Genomic DNA, 18,811 nt, shown 5'->3' on the forward strand with positions numbered 1-18,811 from the left:
AAATAATTTTTGAGATGAAGAGACTGGACTGTACACAGTATTCCAACTTCTCAACAGATTTGTGTTGAAACAGAAAATACCATTGTAATACTTCCTTTATTACATTCACTAAATAACCTATGTGTTCATTTTGATCACTGCTTGCATGTGGAGTAGATATCTGAGATTGTCAGAATTTTCCCTAACTCTTATATTTTTTTAAAAAGTTAATTAATTTGAACAGTTAAGAAGCCAAGAAGATGTCTGGGTAGGACAGATTATTTCTCCTAGGCTTGCCCAATCCTTACTCTGGCTTGGTGTCTAAAGTTCCTCCTCACCTTCTCTGTTCTTTGAGAAAAAACACAAATAAATGGATGCTACTTGTAACTGCTGCTCTCCTGTTGCTTATCCACTTTTCAGCTCATGAACATGCAGCAGCTTTGGTGGTAGGATGAATCCTGTGTCTGTCTCTCCTCTCAGCTAACAGTTTTGAAGATGACTGCTGTTTCAAAGGAGTTTAATCAGTGCTTAACAGAAAGGAAAATTATGCCTTCAGTGAAATCCCAAGGGTTACCATTTTGCAGATTTTCTGTTAAAGTATATTTTGGCTTTCCAGGAGCTTCTATGAGCTGTAGCAAAACTTCTGCTAAATTAAACAAGGAGGTAGATACTCATTAACCTCAGGAATCAGTGCCTGCCTCATAAACTGGTGATCTAAGTGTTCTTATGGATTTGTTTTATCATTAGTCAGCATTCGTGGAAAAACCTTAAAATCTTTTTGAAGTGCTCTCATTATTTTGGAAACTAGGAAAAAAAAAAAATGTCCTTATTAGCATTGCTGTGTCTCAGTATTATTTTAATCCAAGCGCCTGATTCTAAGTATAGATTGTAATCTGCGACATGGTCATTTTGGAGTTCACTGCTTGCGTGAGAATCTGCTGTATGTTGGTCTTAAGGGGGAGCAGATGATGAATCAGGAATTTGAATTTTGTCCGGATTTCTGACAAGCTCTTCTCCGTGGCTTTGCTGAGGTGTTCTCAGATTGGAAGAGAATAGCTTAGTCCTGGGCTGCTGTGCTAAAGTAAACAGTGGATGAAAACTGTTGTTTTTTCTTGAATATTTGGACAGAAAGGTTATCAGCTACAGTGATATCCCAGACACTGTGGTCTGCGTATTTAGTACACAAATGAGGTAATGAGAAAGCCTGTCACAAAGGCTGGAAAGGATGAAAGGCTATTTTTTATCAGAAAATCCCCATGGAGGCTGCCACCCCTCCTCTAGCACACACAATTCTAATCAGTGTCTGCAAGGCCGGGGATGTTCAAGGTCTCCCTAAACTATCTTGACAGATGTGAAAGACTCAGGTACTTCTGTCGAGTAGCTGCTATAATGGCCAACTTGCATTGAAGAGCAGAAAACACTTCCGACATACTCCATCTGGCCTACTTCGTGGCCACCCAAACTTGACTGATGGTTGTTCATGTTCCAGCCAGCCAGAAAGTAAAAGAATGGGGTACTGTCAGGAGTCAGGAAACATTTTGCTTTAACTGCTGAGAGAGGAGGAATTTATTTTTATTGAGCTGAGTTGCCTGGTAGGCTTCAATTCTTTTTGCACTCTCTCCATCACTCTCATTCTTCTCTTTCTCCCGATAACTTTTGTACTTTCACCTATTTATTCTTCTGATTAAGGTAAAATTAAATAGAATAAGCAGTCTGCCTGCTCTTTCTGCAGTGTACCCTTCATTTTTTGAATTATGCTCCTTTCTGGTAATTTTTTTTTCACCTGGCTGTATTTAGTTCTTTTTAATAAATGTTCCTTCCCACCTTTTGATCGGTTTTCAGTTCTATGAGTTACTCAGCTCAGTCCACGCAGGAAAACAGTTCCAAATAAGGTTGTCAAAGTTGGCATTGCTTGCACTGCTGTTGTCTTTAATAATTGGGGTGGCACGCAAAGATCACATCCTCCAACATGCAATGTTTGGAAAGGTTTCTCACATGAAGGCAAAACATCCTGAGTTAATGGCTGTAATCTCTTTCATGTAATGCGGATCAGGTGTAGCGATTGAGAGTCTAGCAAGGTGTCTCTGCAGTTCCCCTTGTTTAGCAAGGTGTCCGTGCTACTGCAGTGGAGGAGAGACTCACTCTGTCTGGTTTTAATAATTTCATGTTGTTTGAAGAGCTTTACTTAGGAATTTAGTGAAATAGAAATAATAATTCCTACCTCAACTAGGAGTTGCTGACTCTTAGCTCCATGCTCTGACTAGTAGCTGCTGCTCCCTTTTATCCTAGCCTACAATTGTCAGAATTTACTTCAAGGTGACTGAACTGCAGTCTTTAATTAGGATCTTTGGTTTTGACATTAGTAATCTCAGTGGACTTAAGTCAGCGTCAAACACTGACTTATCTTGTGTCTTCTTAGGGAGCTTGGTGTCAAAACATGGAACTGGACTTTTGTTAATGATCAGGTATATCCCTGTCTTTACTTTGGTGCCAGGAACAGAAAACAACGTGTGGTTTTTGAGCGGTACAGTGGCAGCCTTGATTTCTACCTGCAGAGAGGACATGTTACCCACAGTGCCCTGCCAGGACAGGCTGGCTGTGCTTTGGCTGGTGCTGTTTCAAGGAGCTGACAGTGCCATTGTCTGAATGAATTGCTCTCCTGATAGGCAGCTCTTCATTGCTCAGATAAACTGGGTGCTGCATCACCAGAAAGAACCACCTGTGGTCCACTCCATTTTGTATGTTGGACAGTCTGCTTTTGCTGGGGTGCCTTCCCTCGACTTTGCCTTTGTGCTGCAACGAAACGTCTACTCCTAAAGAGTAGCTGGGGGGGCTGGGGAAGGGGGGGAAGAAATTACTTGTTAGGACTCTGATTTTCTTTTGTTTGAGAGATGCTGATGTCTCCTGTTTTAGCATCACACTCGTGCTACATCTCCCTTTGTAGGTTTTAGAATTCCCCATCTTTAATGTAACTCATTAGTCGTGCAAGCATGCAGCTAGTGTAATAATTAGTATTACAGGAGGCTGAATAATAGGATCTGCTGAAACTAATTAGATATAAAAATGAGGGATTTTCTCATATTAGGAAACAGCTGTGATAAAGAAAAACCTGAAAGGCAAAACTGGGAGGTTTTTCTTTTGCTCTAGAGGATGAGGCAGGTTTATTGAAGAATGGCCTCTTGCACTGACCAGGGGCCTGCAGTGAAATAAAGTGATCTGAGCCCTCTGGGGGAAGACAATGGCAGTGGATGCCCAGTGGGAACAGCATAGCTGGCTGTTATTATTGTTGCTATCATGATTATTTGTATTGCATGAGTGCCCAGAGGCCCCAGCTGAAAAAGGGTGCCATTGTGCTAAGCACTGCATAAACATTGTGAGAGGCAGTTTTGCCATGAATAATTTATGCCTTATAGAGCTGGGAAATGTGAAAACCAAGAGAAGAAACAGTAGTCTGGAGGGGTGAGACTGGGTACTAAATGATTAGTTGTGTTTCCCTGTGCCCCTTGCTAGTCTGAGGACAAGGCCTGTATTTCAGGATGAAGTAAAACTCACTGGGAACTTTAGGCTCTGAGACTTATCTCTGGGATTTGGCTCCTTGTGGCCATAGGATGGGGAAATACGATTTTTCTCAATTTAAGTAGGAACAACAGTAAGTCATGTAAGAAAAAGTTAACATAATGGTGGTACAGTGTGGAGCACCCTCAAGCTGCTAGTAGGCTACCAGTGCAACCTGTAACTAATAAAGTTTAGATGTATTTTAATGCTGTTTTTTTCTTTTTCCATTTTCTATATGTTTGTTGGAGCTTTTGCACTGTATTGTCCCTTGAGACTGCTTTTGTACCTTTGAAAAATTATACTGTTTGGATAAATAATTTGAATGCATTGTTAGATCCTAATATAATATCAATCTGATTGACACAACCCTGATTCCAGGGAGTAGGAAATGCTTGTAGGAGAGGGATAAAGAGAAATATTTTTTTAAAAAAGGAATATATTTCAATTTTTAGTTGTTCTGCCACTTTTACAGGTATTTTTGAAAAAGGTAGACCTTAATGTTTTCTCACCTCCTGGTTTATATTTCAGATTTTTTAGTTTTATTCTGCTGCCCCAAAAGATGAAAAACTGGATGTGATGAATGGTCTTGTTTAACCCTCTTTGTGGCTGCAGGACTTTCTGTTATGGTTTAATACAGACCTTTGTGGCTGAAAGTTTAAATCGCCTTTTGCGTGCCAATTCTGTTACATGCTCATTGTCTCATTTTCCTGGCTTGCAAAAGCAGTCAGCCTCCTTGGCATTAGTCTGTGCCCTTGAGCCATGAAAATGCCTGAAGCTGTGGGATTTACTGTGATAAAAGATATGCCATCAGCAAATGCTTACACTCCTTACTGTTCGCAGCAGTGAAACAGAAAGCCCTGTTCCTTCCTTTCTGTCCTTTCCTTTCCTTTTCTGCTTCTTCCCTTCCTTTCAAGCTTTTTCCCCTTCTTTATCCCTCCATCTCATTTTCTGCTTTGCTATCACTCTATCTTTTCTTCTGTCTGTGTTAACTGCTGAAGTTTTGCAGGAGACTTTTCAGTGTGGAGCACTAATCAAAGCCAAGCCTGTGTCCTGTGCCCAGAGTGTAGATCCCATCTGGGGCAGATGCAAAAGGCACAGCTGAGAAATGTGTATGCCTGGTTTCCAAAAACTAAGTAAGTAAAATAGGGTCTCTATTAACAGTATATCACAACTAAATTTCTGATAAATAACTGTATTTATATATAATTTAGATCTCAGTGTGACATATAAACTGCTGCAACATGTAATTTTTTTGCTGTATAGGTGTATGCCAAACTCTAGTCAGGCTATTAATACTTTTTGTTCTCAGCAGTCTCCTGCAGGCATGCGAATGCAGAGACCGAGTTCTCTATTAGTCTGTGCCTGCACCTGTCTCACTGGCGTTAAGAGGGATCTTGTGTACAGGATAGAAAGAGGCCTGAAAGGCCAGCTGGGACTGGGTCCTTCATGCACAGAACATGACAAAGAACAGAAAGTTCATACCATACAGAAGGAACAGTACAAACGTACCATAGGCAGATGGGAAGAAGCAAACAGAAGAGCAATGTGAGCTACTTTATGGATGTCACTTTTCATTTAGCCAGACCCCTTCAGCAGTCTCCAGTTGCAAAGCAGGCTTTGATTGGAAAGTTTATCCATTGCAATTTTCTGGGTACATAGTCAAAAGACTCTAACATCTTAGGTACGTGTGACCCAGACATAAAGAAAATGAGATGAAGCTTTCCTGATCTTTGTCTTCGGGCAATTAGGCCATGTAGCAAAATCAGAATACGTGTGTGTCTGTGGTGTTTTGTGTGCCTTTGCCTAGGCAATTTTGACACTTTCTCCCAATATTTGAAGAAAATCACCAAAATTAAAACTTTCTGATGAAAAACCTTGGTCTCAACCAATTACCTTACCTGTAATTTCTGACTGATTTCAGTAAGGATAGTAAAGGGAGTATTTCAAATGTCTTGCATCTGTAGATCAGGCTCAAGCAATGCCGTCTGACTGTTAAGGTTATTTCAGATGAATTGGATTAATTTTTCCTTGCATTTATTTCTTCTTGCAATTCCAATGAGAAAGAAAATGAGTGAAACTTTTTCCATGAGCGGCTCTTTGGTCCATTCCTTTATCAGGTACGTTAGTGTTTGTTACAGACATAAATCTAGGTGTTCCCCATTTGTAAGGCACATCACAGCGTACCTTCCTGTCTTATACAGCTTAGCTCCACCCTTTAAGTTTGAATTGGGTTCATCTTGTGCTCAACTGGGAGCAATTCCAAGTCTGTTCAAAATCGAAATTTAGCAAAGCAAGAAGCAGAACAAAACGTACTGGAGGGGAGTGACTGGAAGAGTGGAGAAATTGGGAAACACAACTACAGAAAGTCATTGAACAGCACAGAGGTAAAGTATAGGCAATACAATAAATTTTAATATATTAATGAAGTAAAAGCCACATCAAGGTCATTGATTCATTGGAGACTTGCCTTCTACTGCTGTTTAGCTAGTGGAGTATTGCTTTCTTTTCTCCATCTAGTAGGACTGCGTTGCTCTGAGAAGAGCTCATTTTGGAACAAAACTGCTATTGTAAGATAGTTTTTCCTTCTTAAACTATTGGGAATATATAAATGCTGTGCAGAAAAAATAGGAAGAAAAGGAATTAGATGGCCATGAAAGATTCTCTCTCTAGAAGCAGAAGAAATACCATATTAAAGGGTATTTCAGAAATCAAGGGATTTGTTTCTATAACCATGGAAATCATAAGATAGCAGTTTCTGTTCCTAGAGAGCAGAGTAAGCCTCTCTAGGGTAAGATTTTTTTCACCCAGGGATAAAATTCTTGACTTCATCAACATCAAGACTGCTTCCTTCCATATGGCTTGGCATTTCATCCACAAAATTCAGAAGTTCCCTGCACCCAGTGGCACCATTGCCCCTCACTATAGCAGCCAGGTGCTTTGGAAAATTTTCCCCAATGAGAGGTAGGGAGCCCTTCAGAAGAGCTGCCTTCCTCTGTATTCATTGGCACTGAATGTTAGCTCCTGACAAAACTGCGTCCTGAACACCTGGTGTTGAAATTCTTCACTCTAACCTTCCATCAGTACAGCTTTTGCTATTTTGAATAATTTGTATTGCTTCTGGGGACACTGCTTGCCTTTTATGTACAGGAGTTCAGAAGTGCCATGAGTGAATTGTTACCTTCTTCTCAACAAATGAAAATAAATACCTGCAAATCTTGGTTTAGAAAGCTTGGCTTCCATTAAAGTGTAATTACCTCCCTTTTGTGCCTTGTACATTAAGGGTGGCTTCAAATGGTGTGTGGCTTCTGTTCGACAAAATTACTTTCCTGTGCTGAATGAGAATGAGTCTTCAGAATAAAGATGACTATTTAAAGAGGGCTGCTGCCATTCCAAATTCCATAGAGAAAGTTCTGCTTATCAAATTAAATTGTTTGCTCCGCAAGATCGTCACTGAAATTTTTGTTACCAGTCATCACAGAAGTGGGTTCAGTGCTAATCCATGACCACACAGCCTTTAATCCTGCAAATAATTCTCAGGCATTCAACTGTTCATATTCAGGTGATGGATGATTAGGTAATCCAGTATGTGTGCACTGGCACAGTTTTGTCTTGCAGGACTGTTTGTAAAATGTTACATAGGGGTTTTTTTTCACCTTACTGGAACTGCTCTGGGTTCCAGGAGGGGAGTGGGATGTCTGTGAAATTCTTGTTGCTGAGTCCTATAGGGACAGCAAGGTATTCTGAATTTGCTCTTTGTGTGTCCCCTGGTCCAGGATCCCAGCCTCTGTCTGAGCAAGAGCACCACTAGGCAGTTTCTTACTGTGGGATGAGAGGGAGGAATGTGTATGTTTTAACACAGACACAAAAACTGTTCTGTCATCCTTATTAATATTCTGGAACGTACATAGCTCACTCTTCCGGTACCTTTGTCTTGCTGCAAGGATGCACAAGGATTGTAAAGATAAGTATTTCCTTGATGTGAAGGGAGCCAGAGAGGAAGGCATAGATCCTGCTACTGCTTTCCTCAGTGTGGCTATATGCTGAGCCACGCCAGCAATGGAAGGGCAGTTTAGCTGGGACACTAACACACAGTGCACTTGGAGCAGTAGGCAAACGACGGTGCTCATCTGTTCCCTCCACTGCACAGCCTGCTCACCTCAAGTGTTGAGAGACAGCGAGAGATAGCACCCACTCCCACCTCACTGCTGACCCTGATCTTGGTAGCTCTAGGAGAAACACCTTTGATAAAGCATTTAATGTATTTAAATTATGTGTTTCACTGTAAATATCAAATTTACATACCTGTCTACATACCTTTCTACTTACCTATCTACATACCTTTCAATTTTATATTGAGATGTCACAGTTTGTGGCGTCTAGAGGATCTTTCACCGTACATGGCTACAGCTGGTGCTGGAGTATGGGGCTGTTTTGAGCTTTCAGGTAGCTGGCATTGTATCCTCAGCTGGTCAGGGTTTCCTAGCATGGCGTCAGTGCTGGCACTGCTGGCATGGTGACCCTTTCAGTCAAGCCTGGTTACTTTTGGAAGGGAAACATTGGCAGACCAGATGATCAGGGTGACATGGATTCCAGTGTGGCTGTTTAAGCTGAGCTGATAGCTGGTCATAAAAGTTGAAATAGTAGTGCAGGGTGAGCAGAGATGAAGGCGGTGAAAGCCTGAATGACACAGGTGCAAAGACTAGGTCTGAGCAATGAGAAAACGTGAACAAAGTACATCTTAAAGCAATTTTATATTTTGTTAGCTGTGGACATAGAATAGTCTGTAGCCTGGCCATAGTCAAAACAGTTGGCGGGTAGCTGTGCGTGAGAAGATTAACAGCAACATCTTCATGGGCCAGTATCTGGTATTAATGTCTGTAGTAAGATTTTTAGAAGAGCTTAAGGACTGGGGAATATTTGAGCAGTTTTGGGTTTTTTTTCTTTTTTTCCTTTTCGATATTACCAGAACTCAGGGGATGCATGTCGTTTCATGGAGCAAATTTACTTTGCATCAGTACAGTTTACCTGTCTGAAAAATTAAGCTGTGGTGGTGTGAGTACCTTTAATGTTGGAGGATTTACATCCCAGGAGTGAGCACAAAGGTTTTACTCTGCTGTGACACAAAGCAGAATCACTTATCTTTGTAGGTAGATAGGTTTGGCAGTTGGGATGATATGCAGATTATCACAGGGTAGACAACAGGGCAGAATTGAGCTTTTGCTGGCAGGAGCAGATATAGACCCACAGGGGCCAAGTGCAGATGGATTAACAGTGAGTTGTTTGGTACTCAGGTCAGGTGAAGATGGGAACCTGATGCAAGCACACAAGTCCAGACTAAAACCTTTGCCTGGTGGTGACTTCACTTCTACTGTGAGCTACACATACTCTTCAATAGAGTCCTGTTAGTGGCCTGCATTCGTATGTCTGCTTTGCTTTTGGTAAATTTAGTTGAAGTCTGCAGAGTGTCTTTCTGGTTGTGCTGGGTCTAAATAGTGCAGATTCAAATGCTGGTGTGATTAATAAACCACCACTGTTTCTGTCAGAGAACGCAGTGTTAGGGGGTGAGGAAAGAGAGTCAGAGTGCAATCAATACACAGAATCCAGGGGGCTCAGTGGTACAGAGGAAAATTAGAGGAAGTGCTGGAGAACATGGATTAAAGAGGATAGGAGGGGAGACAGAAAATCTGTAGGGAGAAAAAAGCTTTAGCTGAAAGCAAGTCAGATATTAACTTAATGATAAGTGGCATTTTAGAATGGCATGTAAAATACTGCCAAATTCTGTGAGTAGCTCTGGACTGCAGGCATACATACACGAGCACACAAAAACACCGACAAACATACAAAGGCAGGGATAAAAAAATAATAGTTCATTTTCTTATTTTCAAACAAAATTACTTTTTGTTTTTAATTATTATCCATTTAAATGTTAAGAAGAGTTTTTAAGGGAAAGATTCTATAGAGCAGATTTTGTGACTAAGCATAAAATAGGTATTTTATTTTGCTTTGACTAAGGATTATCAGAAACAATTTTTGTCATGTTGAAAAAGATGAAGATTTTGTTTTGAAACACTAACAAACAGGAAAAAAAAAAAAAAAACCATCAGGGAAATGTGATGACTTAAGCCTGCCTTCTGTCGAAGGTACCCTGGCCCTATACATAGCTGAAAGATGTCAGTGTAGTTCTTTTGGCTTTAATGCGAGTAAGGTTTTACAAGAGGTGATTATTGCTTGCTTATCTGTGTTCTGCAAACTGGTCAGAGAGAAAAGAATCATATTCACAAAGAAGAGTGTTCCATCTAAAGGGCCAAGTGCTTGTCTTCTCATTTGTGGTTATATTTGTTATTTAACCTGAGATGTTTTCTGTTGGCGTTTGGTTTTTGCTTTTTGGTTTTGGTTGTTATTTTGTTGTTGTTGTTTTGATTTTTTTGTTTTGGCTTTTGGTTGGGGTTCTTTCTTTTGTCTTGTTTTGGTTTCTTTGGTGGGGAGGAGGTATTTTTTTGAGAAGCAAGAAACAAAGGCAGGATTCAAAGGAGAAAAGTGACATCTGGTTTAAGGCAAACATGAGTCTACTTGGTTGCTGTTTTGGTTCCAGGAAAGATGCTTCACAGAAACTCAGTTTCATTCTTTCTGTAGTACCTATTGTGCTGTGTTTTTTGGTGGTATCTGTGAGGATTTGATTTATTCACATTCCCTCTGAGACCTGTTATTTTGCCCATTGCAAGGTGACATGTGATACATATTCATGTCTTAGGTCCCTCTGTGAATTTCCTTTGCCTGTAGAACACCACACTCCCCTTTAGCACAGTGAAAGCTTGTACTATATGGTATGGTATTATACGACTATAAATGGTAATTTTAATATAAACTTTAACTTGCACCTTCACATCATTACCTTATTTACCCCAAATTAATCAGAGAAGCAGATGCTCCCTAGTCCCTTTGCCACCCTGTCAGTACCAGCTGCCTGGACAGACCATGCTTCTAGTGACTCCAGGCTCCTCAAGTGTACATAGGTGTTAGTCCCAGACAAAGGGGAAGGGGTTGGCAATGGAGAAGTTGAAGAAATAAGTGAGCTTTCTCCCCACACTCTAGAGTTTCTCTTATATTTAGAGAAAGCCTAAGACGGACAATGAAACAGAAAGGAAGCAAGGAAGAAGTGTATGTGTGTGGATAGTGTGTGCAAAGCTTTCTTCCAGCTCTCCACTGAGCCATGACCTGGTTTCTCCAGGAGCTGCCTACTGTTTTCTTATTTTCAAAGCAAGTTCCTGAGACAATGCTTTGCATGCCAATCAGGGTCAGCTGCTCAGATAGGAAGGATTCTGAACGGCACATGCACCCGCCTTTCCATCTTCTCTGGTGCCTCAGCTGTTCCTTGTTTAATTTCTTTTCCTTCTGTTTTCCCTTTCCTTGTTCGGAATGAGGAATCAGGATTACTTCTTACACGGAGAAAGCAAGCAGAAGTTTCGGGGTATTGAATAAAATTTGTTGCAGTGACTGTTAGACTCTAATTTTTTATGGTTGTTGTTATCTTGACAGAATCCAAGAAGAAGAAAAAGGAAGGCAAGAAACAAGAGAAGATGCTGGATTAATGGAGCCAACTTGGGCAATGTGAGAAAGGGACATCAGCAAACATGATCAGTTAACAGTTTCATTTATACCTAGGCATTTTATCCTAAAATTATTTATAGCTTAATGGTATCATAGAAGGAAACAAGCAAACACAGAAAAAAAAAAATCTTTTTTTATTACTTTAGTATTTTTAATGTATAACCCTAACAGCAACTTTTAGAGGCCTGTAATAAAGGACTCCAATCTCATTTAGAAAATTATGTCTATTGTGTATTGAACAATGTAGAAGTTTTTAAAATATTCTCAAGTTTTACCATAGGTCTCAGTCTGGTAGTTACTCCATGCAAGCTGAACTTGAACCCATGTGGAGCTCTGCTGAAGCCAGTGGTGCCCTGTGTGATCATAGGAGTCTGGGTGGATGCAATTATATTTAAGATTGGGACCTCATATCTGAAGAAACCCAAATTTGTTTCTTAAGTACTTATTGCATCTTGATAACTGTATGAAATTATTTGTTTAAGGAAAGGATGCGGGAATTTTTTTGAATATTTACAGGCATAGAATTTTTTCGGGGATGTGTGGTGACTGTTCATTCCAAAATGCCACTATCTCCAGGTAAAAACTAGTAGCACTCCTATCCTTGGTCACATTTTGGATGTTAGCAGTAAAAATTTTGAAATCATTCAACAGTTGGACATGGAAGAGTCCTAATTTTTCACTATTTTCTAGCAATGATTTTTCCAAGTAGAATGTTAGCAAAACTTCCATTTTGCAGCATATCATTGCTGGTGGATGGTAGTGTCCTCTGGTTTACCTATAAAAGCTGAAAAATGCTTTCTTTTATTTGTTTATTTTGCCAGACAGGAGAATATCTTTTTTGACAAAAATCTAATTGAAATTGTTGTGATTCTTCTTGACCCAACTCCCTTTTGTAATGGTGGGAATCTTCCTGTTGATTTTGAATATAGCTGCTTGAAAAATACTATGTCTGATGGGAAGTAACAGAAGAAATCTATTTGGAAACTGCCTGAGAAGTTGTTCCTATTTTTAAACAAAAAAAAAAAAAAAAAAAAAAAGACAACTTGTGGGACTTGAAACCAATAGGAATGAAATTAATTTTTGTTTCTCTGTTAGTAAAGTAGAAGGGAAATATAAAAGCAGTACCTTTTCTTTACTCCATTTTTATATAAGCAAAAAAAGACCTTGTAAAATTTCACTCAGTGTAAAAAGAGTTCTGTGATTTTGGGGTTTTCTTTTTTAATTATCTGCAGGGAAAAAAAATAGTCGTCTGGTTTTCAGTTTGTTCAATTTTGTCTATTTTAAATGATAGTAACAAATAAGTCACCAAGTAGAAAAATGATCTAACAAAGGGCTGGTCTGTTCCCAGCTAGACAGTTGGTTAATAAACTAAACAACCAGTGGACCAGACTTTTTAGAGGAAATGTGTTTTTAGTCCCCAAATTAATTTCAAAATCATTGCTTGACTGTTGGTCAAGATGAATAGACTCCTCGAAATCCTGCAGGTACCCACTGACTTCAGTGAAGCCACAGCAGCGTGTGTACATCTGAGTAAATCACATTGCTCTCTTGGGATTAGCTTGTAGACAGGTAGAGAGTCTTTTTCCAGGCTAACATCACTCCCCTTTTCTATGCAAAAAATGCATAACAATTGCAGAGCTTGCCCTCTTTTTTCTTACATGGAGGGTATGGCTGATCTGAACTCACAGTGTGGCAAGTCCATCCATAGATGTTCCTAAACCCTTCTGAAGCCAGCTAGCCAAGCCTGCACATAGCTCAAGGTAGACTAGCCACCTGATTATTTCCCAGACTTGGGTGTGTTTTGCAGTCTGTGTTGATGTCCTTGTTATTTTGACTATGCTGTTAGACATACCTGAGCCAGTGGTATAGTTAAATATGTCCCCAACATGTGGTGGATGTGCAATGACCAAATCCAAAATCATAAAGGTGGTTGGGTGGTTCTGGGTGCTATTTGTTTTGCTCATGGTCTAATCAGGTCTACCTGTGCTTGTGCCTCAGACTTAAACTAATGAATTGGTAGGTCTGATTGAAAGCGAAGGGAGAAAGAAGCATTTTCACTCACCAAAGGTTTGTCTGTCTAAATGCTGCATCAGTTCACTTAAAGTGGTTCAGCTTTGAGTGCAAACACTGTTGCACCATTGTCTTACACTGGTTAATCTAGTCCATGTTTCACAGGGAGCTGGCAGGAGTTGGGAATGGTGCTGATACCAACAGTTTGGCTACCATTTAGCAAACCTTAGATATAACTTCTGATTTCCACCTCTGTGAGTAAAAAGAAAATAATTTCCCCTGAGTTTCCAACACCTTATGGCCCTCATGATTAACTGCCCATCTGGCTTGTTAAAAGAACATTCCTGCTAGTTTTTGAAGGAGGCCACTCATATTTCTATGGTGGTATAGGGCCTCCATAGAGAGAGTTTACAGAAAACAAACAAACAAATAAAAAATCACCATGTTAGGACCAGAAGAAAGCACAGCAGTCCTACTAGTGAAGAGTGTGAAATACGAGAATTCCTCTGTACTACTCAGCCAGATATGATTGGATCTGTATTAGCATCTTATTGTTGACAGTTATTGGAGTTTTATCTGTCATAGTTTATAAACAGTGAAGAAAATTTCTAAAAAAAACCTAGCAGAAAACATTTTGTGGAAACCATGGTGATGAAGGAGATAATAAAAGTAACTCATGGCAGAACACAGAGGAAGATTGAATAGAATACGTTAGTCAGGTCTGCTCTGAAAGGAGGTGCCCGGTATCTAACAGGAGCAGTTGCTTCACTAGTGGCATCATCAAGAAAGCAAGAGGCAAGAATATGAACAAAACCTCTTCCCATCCTATCTTGCTCAGTTTCCACTTGAGTCATTCTGAAGTTTCTCCTTATTTGCTTTCTAATCTTCTACCCTCCCTCCTCAGGGAGGGCAAGCTTGTCTGACAGTGCTGTGGGGGTGGCTACTTCAGATGCAATATGTTTTACCCTCTTGGTGCTATCCTGTTAAAATGGAAAATGACTTAGCATAGACATATTGCTTAGCTAGTTTAACCAACTGAAGCTTGTTTCATGAATGTCCCTCTCCAGAAGTGATTTCCATCTTTATTTGCTACAGCTGTAGTGTGGTATGGGGAGATGATGGAAATCCCCCAGTTTAAAGGCTTTTTCTGAGCACTCAAATCTCTTAGAGAAAAAGAGAGATGAGTTATTGAACATCAGCTAAGGATGAATCTTCATCCAGACTCTGGATTCTATCAAGTTTAAACTTAGGGGAATTTAGGTATAGCTCAGTTCCCTTCCTCTGAGTACGCTGAGCCAAGCTTCTAAGCAATTAGGCCTGTCTGTATCTTGATTTAAAACAATACTTGGTGATCGGGGCGTTTTCTGACTTTGACATATCTGCTGACAGAAGTGTCCATATTGAAAGAGAGCCATTGCTTGTCAGCCTGGCATATTTAACAGACTTCTGAATGCAGCAGAACTATGGGGCAAGGCTCCAGGAAGTGAGAACATTTGTTGTACATGTAGGTAGATACTAAGTTATAACTTACTGATTCTTATCTTGTAATTCCATAATGATATTTTGGACTGAAGAAATGAAAGAATAATAATGATAATACATATCAACAGACAGTGTTGGAGACTGTGAAAAAGAGAAAAGTATGAAGTCAGGAGCATTTTACACAAACTTCTTTTGCATGCTTCTTGACTAGGGAAGGCAGGATTAGTGGCTGGCACATTGGTTATTATGCTTTGCTTGATTTGTGCCTTAATGAAAACTAATCAAATGTAGAACGTTACAGAGAAGTCAAGTCCCACTCCAACCTCAAAAGAACATGTCCAACCAGAGGTAAGGTCAAACAGAGACAGTAGTGTGTCTTTTCTGGTTTAGGAGTACAAGCTATGATGATAGGAGAAAACATTACTTATTTCTTTATCTTTGGTGTGTATCCTTCACCACTTGGTATGTGGCAATGAACAATTCAAGTAAAACAACAGAGCATTAGGACAAACTAAGGCGAAGTGAATACTTACGGAGACTTTATGGAAACAGGCTATAAACCCCCATAAACTAGCCATGCTGCTAGCAGGCAGTGTCTGAAGATAAACGTGGTGTAGCATTCCCATTTGTTTAATGAAATCCCTTAACATAACAATAAACTTTATCTGACTTTCCTTAGTCTAATGACAATGATGAGAGTGGGGCAAAAAACAACCTGACTGCCTCAGCCTAGGAAGTGCAACAAATTAACAATGTAAACCTGACACTTCTCTAAAGCAGAATACTGGTGAGGTGTACACCATTTTGACAGAATACTGTAGTCTTTCACATCTAAATTCTTACAGGAAGGGGAAGCAGTATGTCAACAGGGAGAGGTATCTCATATTCAATCTTTTAAAACTCTCTAGGACAGCATCTTCTGTGAACTTCTGATTGTGTTCTTTCCTTTGTGGGAACAGATTATACCTGTTGTCTGTCTTCCTCCACTCATCCATACCTTTTATAGTATTTGTAGGTTTTCTGTCAATTCTGCTAAGGCACTCTACCTTTCAGCCAAACTTCTGTGGATATCATTGATCCTTCCTCATGCCTGAGGCTGTATTCTCCATTTCTCACTGAATTGTTGCAAAACAGCTCAGCAAGCCCCTGCTGTCAGGTGCCTCTCATTGTGTTCTTTTAAGATTAAAAGACACAGTAGCAACTTGTTAATCAGAAGATAACAGTGAACACGGAAATATGAGAATGAGCAAAGAATCCCTGGATTCTTTGGGAGGATGATTTGCTTGTAAAACCTTTGTCATAGCTCAGCCTGGGCAAGGCTTCCTGGTGGAAAGGAATGCATCACATATGATAGAAAAGTAGACATAGTGGTGAAAGAGTATCTGCCCTCACACAGAAAAAAACTTTAGGTAGATAAACAGTGGCAAGAAGCTGCATTGTTTCCCACTGTTCCCTCTTTTACCATCAGATTAAATGGAGAAGACATGTCACATGGAGCTTTGGGAATAGTGGAAGACTTGCCTGAGCCAATAGAGCATGGAGAGAGTCTCTTCTACCCCATTGGTGTTTGTGTTTGTAGAAGGTCTAGGTTGCCTTGCTCAGCAGAGAACTGTATGTACTTTTGGACCAATCTAAATGATGCTGAAGTCTAACAATTTTCTTACTGTGCCCCTTCAAAAATGTCAGTCTGCCTTGTGGCCTCATCACTCTGACCTGATCAAAAATGAGGTATTTCAAGGAAAATGTGGGAATTCAACTATATTCAACTATCATTATCTCTTTGGTGGGGCTGTGCAATCCTTTTCCCCTTTCTGCAGTTTGCCACTTAAATGTGGAGTGTCTTGGGGTCCCAGATGGCTAAAAACTCAGTAGATATCTCCTACCCCTAGCCTTTAAATAGCTCGGCTTTTGAGTGATTTGCCTATGAAACAACTGTACCTACAGTTCTTATACCTTGCTTTAAAAAAACCCACACAATAACAAAATCCCAAACAAAACTGGTAGCATGTGTCCAATGTATGAATTTACTGGTGAGATAAAACAGAGGCTCCCAAGTATTCCCATTTCAGAAAGTCATTAAAGACTGTATAAAAGCTTTAGCCCTGAATTCTGTGATGTAAAGCTTGAAAGACAGATAGAATGTACAGTAGAATGTACACGGCTGTCTTACCCATAGCTGATTTCATTCAATTAATTACATTCTTTGAGTTGCCTCACCCTGATCTAGCTGGCAAGAAGACATTATTTAACTTTTCTCATTAGGTCATTCATTGCACCTCCCATATTGTGATTATTTAGTTCATCTAAATTTTTGTATCTGAAGGAAAAAGCTCTGATAATCTAGAGTGTGTTGTGGTTTCTGAGAAGACCTGAAGCAGAGTCAGGTTAGTACTGCTGCAGCTTTGAGCTAGAAACCACCTAATGAGGATATCATCATCAGGCACAGCAGGTCTCCAAATACATATATATTCATATGTGAGGAAGCAAAACTATTAAAGGAGTGCATCCATAACTCAAAATGTATCTCACAAATAGTGCTACTATGTTTTCAAGCTAAAGTAGAAGTGAAAGAGCTTTTTGTCCTGTGTTGGTATTTACACAAGGATACAAAAGTATGTAGGATGAAGAGACAGGTTTCTTCCCACTCACTAGCATATCAGTTTAAGGATAGGTGTGTCTGAGGAAAATGCAAAACACATGCCAATGAAATGGCCAAAAGGACTTAGTATCACAGTGATGTTCTCTTCTGTCACATCAAGTGCGTGGAAGGGCTTTGTTCAAAGCTTCAGAGTGGATGGACTGCTTCAGTTAGGTGTGAACATAGAAACCCAGGCAGAAAAAGGCTTTTTTCTCTGCCCACAAAAAGTGAGGAAAATGGGAAAAAAAAAAGATGGAAAAAATAAAGTAAAACTGAAATCATCTTAATACCTGTAGTTTGGATGTTAAACACAAAGAAGGAATGAAAGTCAAAATAACAAATTAAGCCTGAATATTGTGTTCAATGGATTTCTAATTCTGTATATATCTATTAAACCAGTGCTATATGATGTCTTCTCATGGGTTACTCTCTTTTTCCTGTTCCTTTTTTTTTTTTTTTCAGTTTGTATATTGATTTTGTAAGCTAGCAGTGTGTTACCTTTTCAGTTTTTTTTAAACTTGTATGAAAGCCATATATCCATATTGTAGAATGAAAGCATTAATCCTGTAACATCCCTTAATGTTTCCCTTAGCTCTGTGGGATTGTGGGAGGCTCTAGCGAATGTATATGTTTACCAATTGTATCAACATAATTTACTTGCTCTTAGTGGCGATAAAGAATTAAATAAACTAATACACAGAGTGTCGTGTTCTCATTTGGGTGTGGAAACTGTAGAGGACATCAGAAGATTCTGAAATCAATTCCAGGTTTTCTTAGTCTTTATTGTACTAATTTCCCACCCTCTATAGGTTTTACCTGTCCCAGAAACACTTGTATTTGTAAACTCACAAAAGTTTTAGTCTGTCGAAAGAAATCTGACAGAAAATTATCCTAGCAGAAAACAGCTGTTTGTTTTGTGTATACTGAAGTCTGCCCCAAATTCCTGACACTTACCCGTTCTGTAAAGCAGCTTTTTTCAGTATACAGTTATTTCAACCTGTGTAATATTGACACAAATACAGATGAGGAGTTAGGTTTGTTGTTTTGTTGTTCTTTTTTTTTTTTTTTTTGAAATTACTCTATCAGGTGAGCAGTGTGAAAACCTTCTTCCCAGCCCTGTCGTGCTCAGCAGTTTTACTTAAACAGTGACTTTAATGGGTGTGTGTGTTCATTGACAGAAGATTAAGCCTCAAAAATAGAACGAAGAAGTTAAATTACATTAATAGACTAAATGGAAAAAAATCAGGTAGTGTTCCTTGTGTGTTAATTTCCTTTCTTTTTGTTCTTCAATTAACCTTTTTTTTTCAGTATCTACTTTCTGTTCCAAATACTTTTCCCATTTTGTTTCTGTGTTCAACTGTTAGTTAAAGTGTTAGAATAATTAATTACTATGTACAAACCATTCTATCACTCATTGCCAAAAGAGGGAGATGCTTCACTGTTTACAAGTCTAGGAGATTTATACAGGCTTCTGAAATTGTGTGGAAGAAAGTGAAGTATTGTAATGTATGAAAACTGACAGTGCATTCTTCAAAACAC

At 39.4% G+C, this 18,811-nt stretch overlaps 1 protein-coding gene across 3 annotated transcripts in view; it reads left to right on the plus strand.

Moving 5' to 3' along the window:
* PTN (pleiotrophin) overlaps positions 1-17,965 on the plus strand; it is a 78,684-nt gene extending 60,719 nt beyond the window's left edge. For all 3 annotated transcript variants that reach the window (XM_065681482.1, XM_065681472.1, XM_065681489.1), the window contains one exon: positions 11,071-17,965. In XM_065681482.1, the coding sequence (XP_065537554.1) occupies positions 11,071-11,123 (53 nt within the window). In that variant the 3' untranslated portion in view covers positions 11,124-17,965. The remainder of the gene's footprint in view (positions 1-11,070) is intronic.
* Positions 17,966-18,811: the final 846 nt, after the last annotated feature.

Source organism: Lathamus discolor, chromosome 1, assembly GCF_037157495.1.
Source record: "Lathamus discolor isolate bLatDis1 chromosome 1, bLatDis1.hap1, whole genome shotgun sequence".
In the NCBI taxonomy this organism is placed as follows: domain Eukaryota; kingdom Metazoa; phylum Chordata; class Aves; order Psittaciformes; family Psittacidae; genus Lathamus; species Lathamus discolor.